Source organism: Oncorhynchus mykiss, chromosome 8, assembly GCF_057628025.1.
Source record: "Oncorhynchus mykiss isolate SJ-2025 chromosome 8, ASM5762802v1, whole genome shotgun sequence".
NCBI classification, from domain to species: domain Eukaryota; kingdom Metazoa; phylum Chordata; class Actinopteri; order Salmoniformes; family Salmonidae; genus Oncorhynchus; species Oncorhynchus mykiss.
This window is the reverse complement of record NC_143029.1, coordinates 37836894-37856708: the sequence shown is the minus strand read 5'-3', so window position 1 is coordinate 37856708 and position 19815 is coordinate 37836894. Positions and strand designations below refer to the sequence as shown.

Below are 19815 nucleotides of genomic sequence, written 5' to 3'. Positions count from 1 at the left end.
GGGGAAGCAGCAGGCAGAGAATAGAGAATCCAACAGCTATTCCTGTTCAATCTCTTGACACAAAACCCCACATCACAAAATGGAACCTTCCTCTACTGGCAGTAAACCCCCTCTGTTTGAAGTTATATGAAGCCATGGTTCAGTCCATCTACTAACCAACAGCATTTATTAAGCCCATTTGTCATCAAACCATCATATTCAGATACCATTCTTAAATACCAGCAATGTCCGGCTAAACACAGCAAATAGTGATATACATTCATTTATATAAATTAGATAATCTTGTAGGTATATTTAAGATGGCTATACAGTACACGTTCATGTGAAAATACAGAAACAAACTTAAAATGTTTACAGGAAAACATAACTACCATTATATCATTTCTCAGTGTAATATACACTAATGGACATCATATTCCAGTCGGAGAACTGGAACCTGCCGCATGTGGAACTTCTCCTGTCTGTCCCATCCCTGGTCATGCGTTACTCAGATCCTCCAGCGTTCTGGAGCTGATGCTGCCTTGTTTCCTGTAGAAGACGGGTAATAGTCACTTTTCTGTGGAAGGTATGTTGGTATTTGACCCATTTCAAGCCGTCGTGTGATCCAAATACTTTGTTTGGTAACATTTCACTTAAGCATGTATCCCCGGCCTTATATTGTCTTATACAATTACAAGAGCACTGTGAAGTTCTTTCAACTTCTGACAACAGAGACTTGTGGGTAACGTACCGTAGCTCTTCCAGACAGAGTTTGTTCCTGAGCCGGACATCCTCACTGATGGGGTAGAACAGCAGTATCAGCAGGCCTGTTACAATGAAGGCCACCGGGGCGGCGCCGATGAGCAACTTCAGAGTGTAGGCTACTTGAGCAGGCTGCCTGCATGCCCCTGTGTCATAACCCGCGAACCTGAAGATACAGGTACACACACACCTGTATCAAACAGTAAACCTGTAGAGATATATACACACACACCAGTGTCATAACCTGCAAACCTATAGCGACGTATACCTGTATCATACCGATAGTTACACACAGTGCCAGTTGCATAAACAATAATGGACTGCAATGGAATGCGTATATCTGTGAGCGTCAGACTTGTGTTTGTGTTTCTCTCTATACATCTCACTCCTGTGTTATTTAACTGACTTCGTGTTCTGGCGTCTGTATCACTCCAAAGGAGACCCCAGAAGTATCGTTTACTTTACTATCGTTTACTTTATCGTTTGTGTTTATCCTATGTTTGACTCATTTGAGGTAAAGCATGGTTACTCCTAAGGAAATTCAATTTTCAGTTCTGAATATCTGTAATACTCTTGTGTTCATGTCTGTCTGTCTCACTCGAGGCAGAGGGTGGACACTCCCAGGGAGATGCCGGCAGCAAACTTGGTGAAGAACACGTAGAAGGAGTAGAAGATGGCCTCAAAGCCTTTACAGTGGGGGTTGGCCAGACGGAAGTCATCCACCACGTCTGGCAGCATTGACCTGAAACGCAACAAACACACACACACACACACCGATACTACATCAAGACATCGGCCATCAACAACTCATAGGCCGACCTCATCATCACGTTGTACAACCAGCCTCGATGACTCCGTCAGTCTGATGAGGAGCAGTCTACTTATAGCGCTAGAGGGTAAAATGTCTATAATAATGCTTATATAGCGCAGAGATAAAAGGATCTGCTGAAACGACTGCTACTAATAACATGATTCGATGATGAAGCTAGCTGTAGCTGAGCCGCTCTGACCACAGATGGGGAACCACCAGAAAAACAGACAGACATACACATCATGGCGACCCCACTGGATATACCCTGTCATTTGGAGAGGGAGGGGAAGGATGGAGGTGAACGAAAGGAGGGAGACAGGAGGGTGAAGCGCGCCGAGGGAGGTGAATGTGCTATAAACAACAGTAAAATACAGAATGAAAGTGGAGACTGTAGCCGCCCCCTGAGGTTTATAGACCCATCTCATTCATCAACATAACATCATCACCAGGCGTGACTGTATCATGCCAGGGGGTGAATGGACAGAGAAACGGGGAGACTGCTGATATTTTTGGCACTGTTATGGCTACTTCAAAACTACTGCTGCTATTACTGGGCTACGAATTCTGTGACAGTGGCTATTTTACCATACCAAAGAATATGTTTCCTATTGTTACTGTCGCTACAACCACTGGCTAGTGCTAGTGCTATTACAACTACACTATATTTACAGAGGATCTTTGTGCCAGCCCAATTCAATTGATCTCACCATGGTAAGAGGAGTGACGCGGCCACACTGAGTCCAGAAGAGACAGCCACTACGTAGGCTACGACCAGGTTAGGGATGAACACCAGCATCACGGTGAACGGCATGATCCACTGGACAGAAAGAGGGGTTCAAAAAGTTTAGCCGAAAGTAATAACCTGTTTGTCCACAAGGTGGCACATTCTTATGATCAGCGGAATACCAATAGCGCTCAGTCCCAGACACTTACTGTGATGCCACAGAAGGCTGCCGTCTTCTTGCCAAACCTCTCCAAAAACCACTGCCACAGAGGGATGCTCACTACTGCAGATACCTGCGAAGAGAGATATATAATCTGCACTCTAGACTAGAACATTGTCTTTGGTTATGAGTACAGTCAAATGTCATATAAAACCATGCACAGATGTCTCTGTATGATTTGGTTGACATTTCTAGTTCCTCATGTCAGGATTAAGCCTTTCATGAGACAGTGGTCTGTATTATGTAAGGATCTTAACATTGATCTAGGTCTAATCTCTGTTAACCAAGAACCAAAATCGCACAATTACATAGTCTGTCTACGAGAGATTAATCTAGGTCCGAAACCAGAACTCACCAGGATGGTCAGTACAATGTTCTGGAAGTGGTCTCTCAAGTCCACTGCGTACGTACAGAAAAGGACAAAGTTGCTCTGCACCAACTGGAAATCAGATCAGATATCACACACTTTCATTCTTTAGAAATTATTCAGCATATTCAGCACTGTCCTATTCTCCCTGTCCCATTGTGCCAAGTCACTGGAGAAGCTCCTGACTTACGTCTGAAGCAGCAGATTCATCCCTGCTATTGAATGATATATAATCCTTCTTTTCTGTTCAAAAGAGAAAAGCTCTATGAGATACAGCAGTTGAGAGGTTTGAGGTGGAATCTATCAAAGCTGTACTATAAAGCTCAGAGTCAGTGCAGGGCTTTCTATGCTTTCAGAGAAGGCCTTGAGATTTATAAAATTATTATTGTAGTTTTAAAAAATAGATCTATTTTTCATTTCTATTTATTATTTTCAACGATATTTCAATGATATTGTAATTCTATGATTATTTCCAATTATATTCTGATTTTAAGGGTCAACACTGAAGTGAAAAAAAGATCCAATCAGGATTTTTCTCTGCGGAGATAAATCTAAATAAATGGACGTCAATGAGAGTGTTGAATTTGGTCCAAGAAAAAATGTAATTGCTAATTTGTTATGTGAGGCTTATTTGATCAATTAAAAGTTTAGTAATTGTTAGGTTGTTACGAATGCACTGATATACAGTGCCTTGCGAAAGTATTCGGCCCCCTTGAACTTTGCGAACTTTTGCCACATTTCAGGCTTCAAACATAAAGATATAAAACTGTATTTTTTTGTGAAGAATCAACGACAAGTGGGACATAATCATGAAGTGGAATGCCATTTATTGGATATTTCAAACTTTTTTAACAAATCAAAAACTGAAAAATTGGGCGTGCAAAATTATTCAGCCCCCTTAAGTTAATACTTTGTAGCACCACCTTTTGCTGCGATTACAGCTGTAAGTCGCTTGGGGTATGTCTATCAGTTTTGCACATCGAGAGACTGACATTTTTTCCCATTCCTCCTTGCAAAACAGCTCGAGCTCAGTGAGGTTGGATGGAGAGCATTTGTGAACAGCAGTTTTCAGTTCTTTCCACAGATTCTCGATTGGATTCAGGTCTGGACTTTGACTTGGCCATTCTAACACCTGGATATGTTTATTTTTGAACCATTCCATTGTAGATTTTGCTTTATGTTTTGGATCATTGTCTTGTTGGAAGACAAATCTCCGTCCCAGTCTCAGGTCTTTTGCAGACTCCATCAGGTTTTTTCTTCCAGAATGGTCCTGTATTTGGCTCCATCCATCTTCCCATAAATTTTAACCATCTGCCCTGTCCCTGCTGAAGAAAAGCCGGCCCAAACCATGATGCTGCCACCACCATGTTTGACAGTGGGGATGGTGTGTTCAGGGTGATGAGCTGTGTTGCTTTTACGCCAAACATAACGTTTTGCATTGTTGCCAAAAAGTTCAATTTTGGTTTCATCTGACCAGAGCACCATCTTCCACATGTTTGGTGTGTCTTCCAGGTGGCTCGTGGCAAACTTTAAACAACACTTTTTATGGATATCTTTAAGAAATGGCTTTCTTCTTGCCACTCTTCCATAAAGGCCAGATTTGTGCAATATACGACTGATTGTTGTCCTATGGACAGAGTCTCCCACCTCAGCTGTAGATCTCTGCAGTTCATCCAGAGTGATCATGGGCCTCTTGGCTGCATCTCTGATCAGTCTTCTCCTTGTATGAGCTGAAAGTTTAGAGGGACGGCCAGGTCTTGGTAGATTTGCAGTGGTCTGATAATCCTTCCATTTCAATATTATCGCTTGCACAGTGCTCCTTGGGATGTTTAAAGCTTGGGAAATCTTTTTGTATCCAAATCCGGCTTGTGGTTGATGCTTCACAAAAAAAAATACAGTTTTATATCTTTATGTTTGAAGCCTGAAATGTGGCAAAAGGTCGCAAAGTTCAAGGGGCTTCCAACATTTTAACATAGTAAACTGGTTGGGGATGCTTATGAATTGGGAGCAGTCCCCCAATGAAGAAAATGTAATACTTTAAAATGGAGATAGCCTCAATGGCGCTGCCCATGATGTCACGGACGCTATAATGGCACAGATACAAAGATGAGTCCTCTCTCTATCTCTATGACCTGTTGTTCACACACGCATCTGCCCTTTTATTGTCTAGAATGGTTCCACCTGATCCCGTCTCCTTTCGCATTACTTCCAGCTTTGAGGACATGTATTTCCATTGCTAGAGCGGTCAATCAACTGTCTTGTCAAATATAATAGGCCATATTTGATTGAAGGCAACTGCCATAGAGAGCAATAGTAGTGGCGCCTTTTTGTAGACACTAACTCCGCCATGGTTCGTTGGACCATGGGAAAATGGATATTGTTTTTGTAGGGTTTTTGAATAAATGCCAAAAAAAGGTATGTGGTAAACACAAGTTTTGGAGATCTTATGTCTTTTGTCCTATGAGATCATCTTAATCAGCTAACGTCCCTTTTTGTGAATTTTGAAGCATTTATGTAATAAAAAAAAAGCACATGAAGCCCTTAAAATGCTTCATAATTCATAAAAGTCATGTTAACTGACCGATATTACCTCATAGAACAAAACATATAAGATCTCCTAAACCTCAGACATTATTTTCGGCGTTTATCCCAAACCCTATTCATTCCCCATTCATTTTCCCGATGGGAATGGCTGCACAAACCAGAGGTAATTCATTTCCTTTTTTAGGACTACGAGCTGACGAGCTCTATTCAACTGTATTAGGGCAGAATTTTGGAGTGAAAGTGGAATCAACCAATCACATTTCGACTTGTAATGGGTGGGACTGTTTCTACGAAAACGTATTGACACCTCTGCCATCTCAAAGGTCGACAGGTCACTGCGCAATAGACAGCAATAGAAATGGCATCTTTTTGTAGGCACTAACAGAGGCTAACTCCACCATGGCTCGTTGGCCAAAGCCTATAGAGAAATTAATGTTTTTTTTCTCAGTATTTTGGGATAAGTGTGTCACACCCTGATCTGTTTCACCTGTCCTTGTGCTTGTCTCCACCCCCTCCAGGTGTCACCCATCTTCCCCATTATCCCCTGTGTATTTAATCCTGTATTCTGTGTCTTCCTGTGTTAGTTTGTCTTGTATGAGCCAAGTCAACCAGTGTGTTTTTCCCCTGTGCACCTCCCGTTTCTATTCGCTTTTGCGCTTCCTCCCGGTTTTGACCCTAGCATGTTTTCTGGACTCTGTACCCGCCTGCCTGACCATTCTGCCTGCCCTGACACACTGTACATCCTGGACTCTGAACTGGTTTTGACCTTTTGTCTGTCCACGACCATTCTCTTACCGACCCCTTTTCCTTTTGGATTATTAATAAATATCAAAGACTCAAACCATCTGCCTCCCGTGTCTGCATCTGGGTCTTGCCTTGTGCCCCTATAAAATGTTGAAAATAAGGTCTGTGGTAAAACACAAGCTTAGGGAATCTTATACATTTTGTTCTATGAGATAATGTTCATCAGCTAACATCAATTTTGAATGTTTAAGCATTTATGTAATCAAAACAAGCACATAAAAGTTATGTTAACGGACTGATATTATCTCAGAGCAAAACGTATAAGATCTGCTCAGTGGCGTTTATTCATGGATGCCATGGGAGGCCAGACTTCCCCCAATATTTGACCAATTCATTTTTTTAAATGATAAAATGTCTCTTTCGTCTCTCTGTGTTTTCATAATTTTACGTCTATTCGCAAGTGGCTGAATCTCACAGGAGAAATCAGAGCAAGGGAAACAGCGCCCCTCTGTCTCAGTATGTGTAGCATATCTGATGCTAACTGGAACTAAAGAGTATGACAAGTTGCCACTATACCATTTGATTGATTGCTGCCAGGAAGCATTTGGCCTCCCCTAATAATTTTTACAAAAAATAATTAGCCAATCAGCGTTGAGCTGAGCTGTTGTTGTCCAAGGGAGGCCAGTATGGATTTGGATTTACACCAATCAAATCACATCCTAAGCAAAACGTCATCATTGTCAGAAAAATGTGTCTGTTTCTGGTTTGTGCTGTCCTGCAGTAGCTAGCTTGCTAAATTGTGGAGGAGATGGGGATTTGGACCTGTGGTTTTGACTTAATTATCTGTACCAGCCTCCACTCTTCTGGGAAGGCTTTCCACTACATGTTGGAACATTGCTGCGGGGACTTGCTTCCATTCAGCTACTAGAGGATTAGTGAGGTCGGGTACTGATGTTGGAGGATTAGGCCTGGCTCGCAGTCGGCGTTCCAATTCATCCCAAAGGTGTTCGATGGGGTTGAGGTTAGGGCTCTGTGCAGGCCAGTCAAGTTCTTCTACACTGATCTCAACAAACTATTTCTGTATGGACCTCGCTTTATGCATGGGGGAATTGTCATATCTATTTATTTTATTTTTATTTTATCTTTATTTAACCAGGTAGGCCAGTTGAGAACAAGTTGTCATTTACAACTGCGACCTGGCCAAGATAAAGCAAAGCGGCGTGACACAAACAACAACACAGAGTTACACATGGAATAAACAAACGTACAGTCAATAACACAACAGAAAAAAATATATATACAGTGTGTGCAAATGAGGTAAGATAAGGGAGGTAAGGTAATAAATAGGCCGTAGTGGCGTAGTAATTACAATTTAGCAATTAAACACTGGAGTGATAGATGTGCAGAAGATGAATGTGCAAGTAGAGATACTGGGGTGCAAAGGAGCAAAAAGTAAATAACAATATGGGGGTGAGGTAGTTGGATGGGCTATTTACAGATGTGCTATGTACAGGTACAATGATCTGTGAGCTGCTCTGACAGCTGATGATTAAAGTTAGTGAGGGAGATATGAGTCTCCAGCTTCTGAAATTTTTGCAATTCGTTCCAGTCATCGGCAGCAGAGAACTGGAAGGAGAGGCGGCCAAAGGAGGAATAGGCTTTGGGGGTGACCAGTGAAATATACCTGCTGGAGCGCGTGCTACGGGTGGGTGCTGCTATAGTGACCAGTGAGCTGAGATAAGGTGGTGCTTTACCTAGCAAAGACTTATAGATGACCTGGAGCCAGTGGGTTTGACAACGAATGTGAAGCGAGTGCCAGCCAACGAGAGCGTACAGGTCGCAGTGGAGGGTAGTATATGGGGCTTTGGTGACAAAATGGATGGCACTGTGATAGATTGCATCTAATTTGTTGAGTAGAGTGTTGGAGGCTATTTTGTAAAAGACATCGCCGAAGTCGAGGATCGGTAGGATGGTCTGTTTTACAAGGGTATGTTTGGCAGCATGAGTGAAGGATGCTTTGTTGCAAAATAGGAAGCCGATTCTAGATTTAATTTTGGATTGGAAATGTTTAATGTGAGTCTGGAAGGAGAGTTTACAGTCTAGCCAGACACCTAGGTATTTGTAATTGTCCACATATTCTAAGTCAGAACCGTCCAGAGTAGTGATGCTGGGCGGGCAGACAGGTGTGGGCAGCGATCGTTTTAAGAGCATGCATTTAGTTTTACAAGCATTTAAGAGCAGTTGGAGGCCACGGAAGGAGAGTTGTATGGCATTGACGCTCGTCTGGAGGTTAGTTAACACAGTGTCCAAAGAAGGGACAGAAGTATACAGAATGGTGTCGTCTGCGTAGAGGTGGATCAGAAAATCATCAGCAGCAAGAGCGACATCATTGATGTATACAGAGAAAAGAGTGGGTCCGAGAATTGAACCCTGTGGCATCCCCATATTAACTTGCTTGACCATGCTGCATGTCTTGTAACTGTTTGTTACATGCAATGTTTGCTTTGTGGACTTCACTGGACAGATTATGCTCTCTGGTTTTGTGATGAAACAAAACAAAAATGAAACAAACTTATGTTTAATTTAATTTTCTCTGCCACAGCTTTGGTTGCCACAGCTTTATTGTAAACTCAGCAAAAAAATAACTGTTTCCCTTTTTCAGGACCCTGTCTTTCAAAGATAATTCGTAAAAATCCAAATTACTTCAGATCTTCATTGTAAAGGGTTTAAACACAGTTTCCCATGCTTGTTCAATGAACCATAAACACTTAATGAACATGTACCTGTGGAACGGTCGTTAAGACACTAACAGCATACAGATAGTAGGCAATTAAGGTCACCTGTACGCTCTCGTTGGCTGGCCCTCGCTTCACATTCGTCGTCAAACCCACTGGCTCCAGGTCATCTATAAGTCTTTGCTAGGTAAAGCCCCACCTTATCTCAGCTCACTGGTCACTATAGCAGCACCCACCCGTAGCACGCGCTCCAGCAGGTATATTTCACTGGTCACCCCCAAATTAAGTGTTTATGAAAACTTAGGACACTAAAGAGGCATTTCTACTGACTCTGAAAAACACCAAAAGAAAGATGCCCAGGGTCCCTGCTCATCTGCGTGAACGTGCCTTAGGCATGCTGCAAGGAGGCATGAGGACTGCAAATGTGGCCAGGGCAATAAATTGCAATGTCTGTACCCAACGTCGCTGGACCAGACAGGACTGGCAAAAAGTGCTCTTCACTGACGAGTCGCGGTTCTGTCTCACCAGGGGTGATGGTCCGATTCGCGTTTATTGTTGAAGGAATGAGCGTTACACCGAGGCCTGTATTCTGGAGCGGGATCGATTTGGAGGTGGATGGTCCGTCATGGTCTGGGGCGGTGTGTCACAGCATCATCGGACTGAGCTTGTTGTCATTGCAGGCAATCTCAACGCTGTGCGTTACAGGGAAGACATCCTCCTCCCTCATGTGGTACCCTTCCTGCAGGCTCATCCTGACATGACCCTCCAGCATGACAATGCCACCAGCCATACTGCTCGTTCTGTGCGTGTTTTCCTGCAAGACAGGAATGTCAGTGTTCTGCCATGGCCAGCAAAGAGCCCGGATCTCAATCCCATTGAGCACGTCTGGGACCTGTTGGATCGAAGGGTGAGGTTTAGGGCCATTCCCCCCAGAAATGTCCGGGAACTTGCAGGTGCCTTGGTGGAAGAGTGGGATAACATCTCACAGCAAGAACTGGCAAATCTGGTGCAGTCCATGAGGAGGAGATGCACTGCAGTACTCAATGCAGCTGGTGGCCACACCAGATACTGACTGTTACTTTTGATTTTGACCCCCCTTTGGGACACATTATTCCATTTCTGTTAGTCACATGTCTGTGAAACTTGTTCAGTTTATGTCTCATGTGTTGAATCTTGTTATGTTCATACAAATATTTACACATGTTAAGTTTGCTGAAAATATACGCAGTTGACAGTGAGGACGTTTCTTTTTTTGCTGAGTTTATATCACGGTGGCGTATGAGCGAATAGGTTATAGAACAGATAACGCAATTATCACAACATAGGTTGTAATATGGCTTTTTGGTTTGGCTTCCTCGGTAATATTACCCACGCACCACTACTGCTCCTAAGCTTGTGTTAACCTCAGACCTTATTTTCAGGGGTATATCCCAAAACCCCATTCATACACCATCAATTTACAAAACGACTTTGGCCAATGAACCAGAATAAGAAAATTCTAACTTATGTTCGTTTTTTTAGGACTACAAGCTGGTGATCATTATAGCGAACAGTAGCTTGCTAGCTTTGTTGTTGGCTAGTGTGCAGAGGCTGCAGCAGGTGTTATCTAAAAGGACGTTGTGGCTAATTTGTTAGCTTCACCCGTTTCAAGATTAACTTTCAACAAGAAGTTACGTTTCAAAGGAACATCATCTGGTGAGTGGAACTATGTTTTTTTACAGAATGTTTCTTCATTCAAGTGGTATACAAGTATTGTATTTATTATGGATCCCCATTAGCTGCTGCCAAAGCAGGACCTCCTCTTCCTGGGGTCCAGCTAAATTAAGGCAGTTTGGACAATTTTAAAAACATTACAATACATTCACAGATTTCACAACACACTGTGTGCCCTCAGGTCCCTGCTACACCACTACCACATATCTACCATACTAAATACATGTGTATGTATAGTGCATATATTATCCTGTGTGTGTGTATGCATGTGTCTGTGCCATGCTTGTGTTGTTTCACAGTCCCCGCTGTTCCATAAGGTGTTTTTTTGTATCTGTTTTTTTAAATCTGTTCTGGATATTAGGACTGTGAAGAGACCTCTTGTGGCATGTATTGGGGGGTATACATGGGTGTCCGAGCTGTGTGCCAGTAATTTAGACAGACAGCTCAGTGCATTCAACATGTCAATACGTCTCATAAATAAAAGTATTGATGAAGTCAATCTCTCCTACAATTTCAGCCAGGAGAGATTTACATGCATATTATTAATATTAGTTCCCTGTATACATCCAAGGGCCAGCCGTGCTGCCCTGTTCTGAGCCAATTGCAATTTTCCTAAGTCCTTTTTTTGTGGCAACTGACCAAACGACTGAACAGTACTCCAGGTGTGACAAAACTAGGGCCTGTAGGACCTGCCTTGTTGATAGTGTTGTTAAGAAGGCAGGGCATCGCTTTATTATAGACAGACTTCTCCCTATCTTAGCTACTACTGCATCAATATGTTTTGACCATGACAGTTTACAATCTAGGTTTACTCCAAGCTGTTTAGTCATCTCAACTTGCTCAATTTCCACATTATTTATTACAAGATTTATTTTAGGTTTAGGGTTTAGTGAGGTTTTTGTTACAAATACAATGCTTTTAGTTTTAGAAATATTGATATTGGTGTGTGTTCCTTCCAAACAAATCAACTGTAGTTTTATCTGTCCACAGAATATTTTGCCAGTCGTGCTGTGGAACATCCAGGTGCTCTTTTGCGAGCTTCAGACGTGCAGCAATGGGTTTTTTTGGACAGCAGTGTCTTCTTCCGTGGTGTCCTCCCATGAACACCATTCTTGTTTAGTGTTTTACGTATTGTAGACTCATCAACAGAGATGTTAGCATGTTCCAGAGATTTCTGTATGTCTTTAGCTGACACTCCAGGATTCTTCTTAACCTCATTGAGCATTCTGCGCTGTGCTCTTGCAGTCATCTTTGCAGGACAGTCACTCCTAGGGAGAGTTGTAACAGTGCTGATATTTCTCAATTTATAGACAATTTCTCTTACCGTTGACTGACTATTAGAGATTATTTTGTAACCCTTTCCAGCTTTATGCAAGGCAACAATTCTTAATCTTAGGTCTTCTGAGATCTCTTTTGTTTGAAGCATGGTTCACATCAGGCAATGCTCCTTGTGAATAGCAAACTCAAATTTTGTGAGTGTTTTTTTTATGGGGCAGAACAGCTCTAAACAAAATCTCCAATCTCGTCTCATTGATTCTACTCCAGGTTAGTTGACTCCAATTAGCTTTTTGTCACGTATACTGCCTCTCCTGCCTCTAGGTCATCAGGCTGATGATTATCCCGCACACCTGTCACCATCGTCAAGCGCACCACCTGTACTCCATCGCCTCCTTGATTATCTTCTCTATATCTGTCACTCCCCTTGGTTCTTTCCTCAGGTTTTATTGACTCTGTTTTCATGTCGGTGCATTGTCTGTGCTTCGTGTTTATTTATTAAAACACTCACTCCCTGTACTTGCTTCCTGACTCGCAGCGCACTTGTTACACTTTTGGAGAAGTCATTAGCCTAGGGGTTCACATACTTTTTCCAATCTACAATGTGAATATTTAAATTATGTATTCAATATAGACAAGAAAATACAATAATTTGCGAGTTATTAGTTTAAGCAGACTGTGTTTGCCTATTGTGACTTAGATGAAGATCAGATCAAATTTTATGTCAAATCTATGCAGAAATCCAGGTAATTCCAAAAGGTTCATATACTTCTTCTTGCCACTGTACAAGGATTGACCCAACTTTCAAGAATCCCTAAAATAACAAGAGCAATGTTGTTAACTTATGGATTCTTGAAAGTCGGTACAATCCTTCTACACCACTTGAATGAAGAAGATAAATTATATTTTTGTCAACTCCGTAAAACATAAACTCCGTCAGACTTTTGTCTGAGGGCTGAAAAATCCTTATTGAATATTTTTATTGGGGATTTCTAAATTACACATTTTCTATATTTTACAAATGCTTTTATCTTTCGAGGCAAAAACACTGTCCTTTTTTGAGTATTTGTTGACTAACCCCTTTCTTTTGTCATTATTATAAAATATATATATTTGTATCACTGTTCTACAAATTATTTCATGTGCTAGATCTAATGGATAATGTTTGCTTTATAAATATTGTTATATGTCCTGAATCTAGAAAAACATGCTAAAATGCTAACGAAATTTGCCCTGGAACATTATATAGCTCTATAAATTAAAACAAAAATAAGTTTGGAAATTTGTGTCACATTTGTTTATATTCTAATGATATAATTAAACAAGGCCTTTAAACAGTTGTTGGACAATACATGTAAATATGAAATGCCTTTTATGATGTCTGACAAAGTTGGCATGAATCCAGTTAGTTGCATTTTATGAAAAATTGTAAAATGTCTTTACACGTGTGACATGATTTGACATACAAATCATTAAAATCCAAACAGAAAATATTTACACAAGAAGCAACCTAATATCACCCAGTCAAACTTTCAGTCATTTAGTAAGTTCACCATTCTGCCATTCAGTTTTGTAAATTGTTTTGGTACAATAATGTTATTCTCCACTGGGTTTTTATTGTTGTGCATCCCAAAATTCTTGATTTGTATATCATTAAAAAAATCTTACTCTATTGAACATTTTCACATGTTAAGTTGTTACTGATGAGTAATGAACATCATGTTTTAAGAATGTGGCCAAACATTTCCATCCATTTTTATAGTAATTTTATATAACGGATACTTTGGTCTATCAAAATATATATTTAAAATGTTGTCAATATTAAGACAAATATGTGGGGGGAAAAGTTGAGACATTCCCGTCTTGTAACAATCCCTGAGCTATATATCTCAGAAAAGAACTTCCGTGTGAAACATGTTGCATTTAAACTTTTATATCACAGATTATTTTGTGTGCTGAACGTGAAAAAGATGTTTGCAACGTGATGTAATAGCTATACATTTCGACTGGGAAATGCTTAATGGTTGTGTTTTCGTCTCCTTATCATTGGAACCTACCTGCTTATTATGTCAGAGTGAAAGTGCTGCTTATTCTTTAACTTCAGGCGGTGAGTGACAGCTGTCTTTCTATCGGCCCTCTGTGTTTTACAAAAAGTATTCTCTCCTACATGGAGTGTGCTGGCATTACGGACACTGTCCTTCCAGCATCACACGCCTGTTACACTCACATCCTTGGATGTGTCACTGTTGTCGCTTTTGGTGATAGTGTGATAGTGAAGGCGTTAGGCTGTGCAAGCAGTGTGGTTGTTGTTGCCGGTACATTATCTGTATGGGTGCTGTCTCTGTGAGTGGCAGCCGAAAGCGTGGCTCAGCCTCAGGCATGTTTGATTCAGATGTGTCCATTAAGTGATGCAATGTGTCTGTTATTATTCTTGATTTGAGAGTTTGGTACAATGTGTTGGAAGATCTTCTTCTTCTTTTTTCACCGAAGGCCTAGGTCCAATATCAGTTCCAATACGGTACACTGTTGACTCAACCAACCATGCGATGCCAACCATACAGAAAGAGTATCACAGAACTGAGTGGCTGAATGTAGGGAGAATTCTCATAATGATAACAACAAGAAGATATTACATCATAGTAATATGATAATGTGCTGTCGGACTGTCTATCTCCGGTTGGATTTGGAGCTGAGAGAGAGATGCTCTCGGGCGTATTTACTCAAACACACTGAGTGTTCTATTTCTAATGATCAAATCAACATTGAATGGCAGGCAGGCTATGTCTGGAGCCATTCTGAGGGTGGCAGGGAGGGCCCAGCCATAACAGCACATTACCCACACATTACCATCCAAATGTGAGTGTCGTGTCTGAGAAGAGGTGTATTAATAAAGTTGTGCCTACCTGAATGGCAACAGAGATGAAGAGGAAGGCAGCAGTCAAACTGAGGTAAGGACTGTGTCGCATCACCAGGATGAAGCCCTTGTGGAACGGGATCTGCTTCTCAGTCTTCGAAATGTACGGATCTGTGCAAGGGAAAAAAGGAATAAGATCTGAAAGTGTCAAGAGACAGTTTCTTTGGTTTCTGTCTTCTACCCTAAACCAAGCCCATAAAGCACCATGCATTATGTGATGAAAGAATATGCAGTAGCATGAGTGAGACACGTATGGGGGGGATTTCACTTCCAATCTGGCAACCCTGTAGCTGCCCCTGCATTGCAGCATTGCTATGCTCTGTCTGTTCCACAGGGTTTGCCACTACAGAGAACCAGAACTAACAGGTTCACTAGTGGTGAGGTCAGCAGTTCACTGATAGCCTCCATGTGCATGAAAAAAAAGATTTTGACCTTTTATTTTAGCAGGGATTCCCATTGCGACCAAGGTCTCTTCTCTTTTGCAGGTGAGCCACGCATCTCACAATTGCACAGAGATATGGGGGTAGATTCTCTCCTTTTACACTTAATACTTAATTCTTTATTGTCCTTTTTTTCTCTGAGCTAGATAATCATTGGATACGGCTGGAGCTAGCTAAATAGTCTAAAAACAATGTGACTGAGTGCTACTGTGCTTACTGGTACTTTGCAAATGAGGTTAGAGTGAAATATGAGAGGGGGAAGAGAGCACACACACTTGCAGGGGAAAAGTGTGCACAAACACACACACACGGGCTTCCAGAGTGGCGCAGTGGTCTAAGGCTGCGTCACTACAGATCCTGGTTCAATACCGGGCTGTGTTGTGAGACCCATGAGGCGATGCACAATTGGCCCAGCGTCGTCCGGGTTAGGAGAGGGTTTGGCCGGCCGGGATGTCCTTGTCCCATCGAGCTCTAGCGACTCCTGTGGTGGGCCGGGCGCAGTGCACGCTGACACGGTCGCCAGGTGTACGGTGTTTCCTCCGACACATTGGTGCGGCTGGCTTCTGGGTTAAGCGAGCATTGTGTCAAGAAGCAGTGCGGCTTGGCGGGGTCATGTGTCGGAGGAAGCGCGGCTCTCGACCTTTGGCTCTCCCGAGTCCGTACAGGAGTTGCAGCGATGGGACAAGACCGTAACTACCATTTGGATATCACGAAATTGGGGACAAAAAGGGGGTACATTAAAAAAATATTATAATAAAACACACATGCAAAACACACAGACTCACCATCTCTCTCTTTGACTCCCAGGAACATGACCACAGTGCAGATGAGAAACACTCCTCCTATCACACCTGCAGCAATCATATACACCTCCTTCTGCAAGAGGATAAAAGTAGAGAGAGAAAACAATCATATACTGTACACCTCATTCTAGAGCATATATACCTCATTCTACAAGGAGGATAGAGAGCATATATACCTCATTCTACAAGGAGGATAGAGAGCATATATACCTCATTCTACAAGGAGGATAGAGAGCATATACACCTCATTCTACAAGGAGGATAGTGAGCATATACACCTCATTCTACAAGGAGGATAGTGAGCATATACACCTTCTACAAGGAGGATAGTGAGCATATACACCTTCTACAAGGAGGATAGTGAGCATATACACCTCCTTCTACAAGGAGGATAGTGAGCATATACAACTCCTTCTACAAGGAGGATAGTGAGCATATACACCTCCTTCTACAAGGAGGATAGTGAGCATATACACCTCCTTCTACAAGGAGGATAGTGAGCATATACAACTCCTTCTACAAGGAGGATAGAGAGCATATACACCTCATTCTACAAGGAGGATAGAGAGCATATACACCTCATTCTACTAGGAGGATAGTGAGCATATACACCTCCTTCTACAAGGAGAATAGAGAGCATATACACCTTCTACGAGGATAGAGAGCATACAGTGGGGCAAAAAAGTATTTAGTCAGCCACCAATTGTGCAAGTTCTCCCACTTAAAAAGATGAGAGAGGCCTGTAATTTTCATCATAGGTACACTTCAACTATGACAGACAAAATGAGGGAAAAAAATCCAGAAAATCACATTGTAGGATTGCTTTTGTCTGTCATAGTTGAAGTGTACCTATGATGAAAATTACAGGCTTCTCTCATCTTTTTAAGTGGGAGAACTTGCACAATTGGTGGCTGACTAAATACTTTTTTTGCCCACTGTATACACCTTCTACAAGGAGGATAGAGAGCATATACACCTTCTATGAGGATAGAAAGCATATACACCTCATTCTACAAGGAGGATAGAAAGCATATACACCTTCTTCTGCAAAGGCAGGAAGAAAACAAGAGTGTAAATCGATCCTTTATTTGTTTATTTGGATCCCCATTAGGTATTACATTACACTACTCTTCCTTGGGCCCACTATCAATATTTTTGTCTTCGGTTACAGAAGGGGCACATCTGTACTGATCCTTCCTCAATTTCTATTTTGCAACTCCACCCAAATACTGCACTTCAACTGTCATCAAAAAGTCACATTAGAAGATATCAATGTGTTTGTTGACCCTGTCATTTTACGCTAGCACTCCTTTACATCGCTCTAGCAAATACGAGATCTCAAATAACTCAACAGATTAGATAAAAGCAAGTTCATTCGGATCCTTAAATACAGTCTACCAAAATACTATAGAGCCTTGAAGATTTCATGTTAATCCCAACAGGAACTGAACTGCCCTAAACAACTCCCGGCTTGTTTGCTATTTTTCCATGCGGCGCAGCTAAGTGGTTTATTATTATTTATTCACATCAAACGTTCTGCAGTTTCTGAGGGACTGGAGAACTCGCCCAGGCAAATGTGCCACCCTCACCCGCAAACTCAGAGGAATCTAGTGGTGACAGTGCTCCAAGTGTGTGTGCGTTTGTGTGGTTGTGTGTTTGTGTGTAAGTGCTCAGCATGGCTACAGAGGGCCCTGCGTGGTGAGAGAGCCGAACCATCAAGGTTTACCCATAATCATTTGGAAAGGCACCACTTGAGCCCCTGAATAGCCGCGGCGTGCCCACATCCAACACGGAATAGTTTGGGCTGGAGCCCGCTTGCCGCGTTTTGCCCATGAACCTATAAACCACCTTTGCATTCACAAGATTCACAGCAGGGTTTCTGGGTTGTCTCTGTGATGTTTTCATTGGCTATATGTACAGTGTACTGCTAAGGAAATGAACAACCAGTTCAATTCAAATGTAATGTTCCAGTCTGGATTTGGCTGGAAATAGATGTTCAATATTGTTAGTCCCCTAATCCCAACAAACTGCATGTCGAGTTTGGGGTCTGGGGTTCATTCAGGTGTTTTTGAATGTGACAAAAAAATAGCCTTTAATCACAAACAGACTGTGGTCACCCCCTCATTGTGGGGAGGGGTCTCTTATTTTAGGGAAGGGGTTTGATGACTGATGTCAGGGAGGAACCCTTTTTGTGGTCAGTACCAGGGGGAGGTGAGGGAGCTGTGGGAGAGGCTCTCATTCATCCTATGGTAACTTCAAACCCAGGATGATAAATAATATATGTCTATAAGCCCTCTTGAAGTTGGTACGTGGTAAGGCTAAATTTCACCGCTAGACAGTCTGCAAACACAAACTTCCTAATCATCATATTCCTTTTAGTTTCAACAAATCACTCGTTTTATACTTCTTGACCTTTAACTTGTTTCCTGTTTGTTTCCTTGCCACTTTAAGGCTTTAAAAAAAAGTGAAGAAAAAGGAAAAGATGACCCTGAAAGAGCAGCCCTGAGGTAGTTGAGGACACTACTGTCAGTTACAGTTATTTTCAAAATCGGATCACCATGGTAACACCACAGGTCAGGTTGTTTGTTGTCGCGGTGACACTTACAGCATGTGACAGGAAGTCCTGGGAGTGAACGATTCTTTTGACGATCTCGGCCCCGCTGCCATTGCCTAGGTGACCGGTGGACATGTTGTGGTGGGGGCAGTGCTTCAGGGTGTGGGCGCTCGCCACAATCTGACCCTGGATGGCAGCGCCAACTAGAGTACCCAGCACCTCCAGGGTCATACCTGCAATATAACACATGTATTACAGTATTAAGTACTATCAAAACAGAATGGCAGAATAGTGCCTGAATTTGATTAACAACGTACGGTCTGTTTAATAGTGACCTACGATAGGCTGTGGCTGAGTCTCTCTCCTTCTGGTCCGCACTGAGGAACATGGTGAGGGCAGAGTAAGGCACATGGAAACACTGGGAAACACAGAAGAACCACAGAGGACATGATTAGATATAGGACAGAGTCCATATAATTTCCACATTTTGGGGATATTTTGTGCTCCACTTAAGACGATGATTCACTGCAAAATTAACTTTAAAGAGCCTTAAGTTTAAGCTACAAATATATATTTTTTTTTTGCATAGGCTGCGTCTCAATCCACCGCATCAGTTTATGCTGGCCTTCAGTGGTGGAAGGTAGGCGAGCTACAGGGGTGACTGTCAGACCATGAGATGTCCCGAAAATCGGTCTTCTCATGAAAACGTCTGTAGCATCTGAACTGTTCGGGCAACAAACTAATATTACCCCACTATGGAAAGAGGAGATTCTCATGAACAGGACGGTATTCTCCATTTTGTGTCACGTGACTCATTTAAAAGGTAACCGGTACCGGTAAAAATAAAAAAGTAAATTATGGAGGTAGTTTTGTGCCAACCAAAAAAAGGGGTTAAATATTTCCTTAGCTTTCTCCGAGACATAGGAAAGACATCATATTCCTTATGATAGATTTTTTGACTGTCTGTTTTTCCATTTGTGCATTCCATGGGTAGAACAGTCAGCAACTATTCGCCTTCAACCCTAGCCTTTCTTCTCCTTTGTCATTTACACAACAGCTCAGTCAGCATTGTGGCCGAACGATGCAGCTACCGAACAACTGACCGAGCATCCAAAGAGACAACAGAAATAAACGCTGCCATGAAAGACTGTCCCAGCCCTTCTCCGTCTCTTCGGGCCCAGGGCGGGATGGAGGGAAGGACGGATGGAGGGATGGCCAAGCATGTCATTT

The 19815-nt window shown here is 42.1% G+C and overlaps 1 protein-coding gene across 3 annotated transcripts in view; it reads right to left on the bottom strand.

The window, feature by feature from the left end:
- Positions 1–149: 149 nt before the first annotated feature.
- The window catches only part of mfsd2b (major facilitator superfamily domain containing 2B), a 41843-nt gene continuing 22177 nt past the window's right edge, over positions 150–19815 (bottom strand). For 2 of the 3 annotated variants that reach the window (XM_036985428.2, XM_021612528.3), the window contains 10 exons: positions 18925–19003; positions 18637–18818; positions 16014–16104; positions 14778–14899; positions 2852–2935; positions 2486–2569; positions 2260–2369; positions 1340–1483; positions 731–907; positions 150–528 (listed from right to left, as the gene is read on the bottom strand). In XM_036985428.2, coding sequence (XP_036841323.1) covers positions 477–528; positions 731–907; positions 1340–1483; positions 2260–2369; positions 2486–2569; positions 2852–2935; positions 14778–14899; positions 16014–16104; positions 18637–18818; positions 18925–19003 — 1125 coding nt within the window. In that variant the 3' untranslated portion in view covers positions 150–476. Of the gene's footprint in view, positions 529–730; positions 908–1339; positions 1484–2259; positions 2370–2485; positions 2570–2851; positions 2936–14777; positions 14900–16013; positions 16105–18636; positions 18819–18920; positions 19004–19815 lie in introns of all 3 variants that reach the window. The other variant, XM_090243378.1, reaches the window with a different exon arrangement.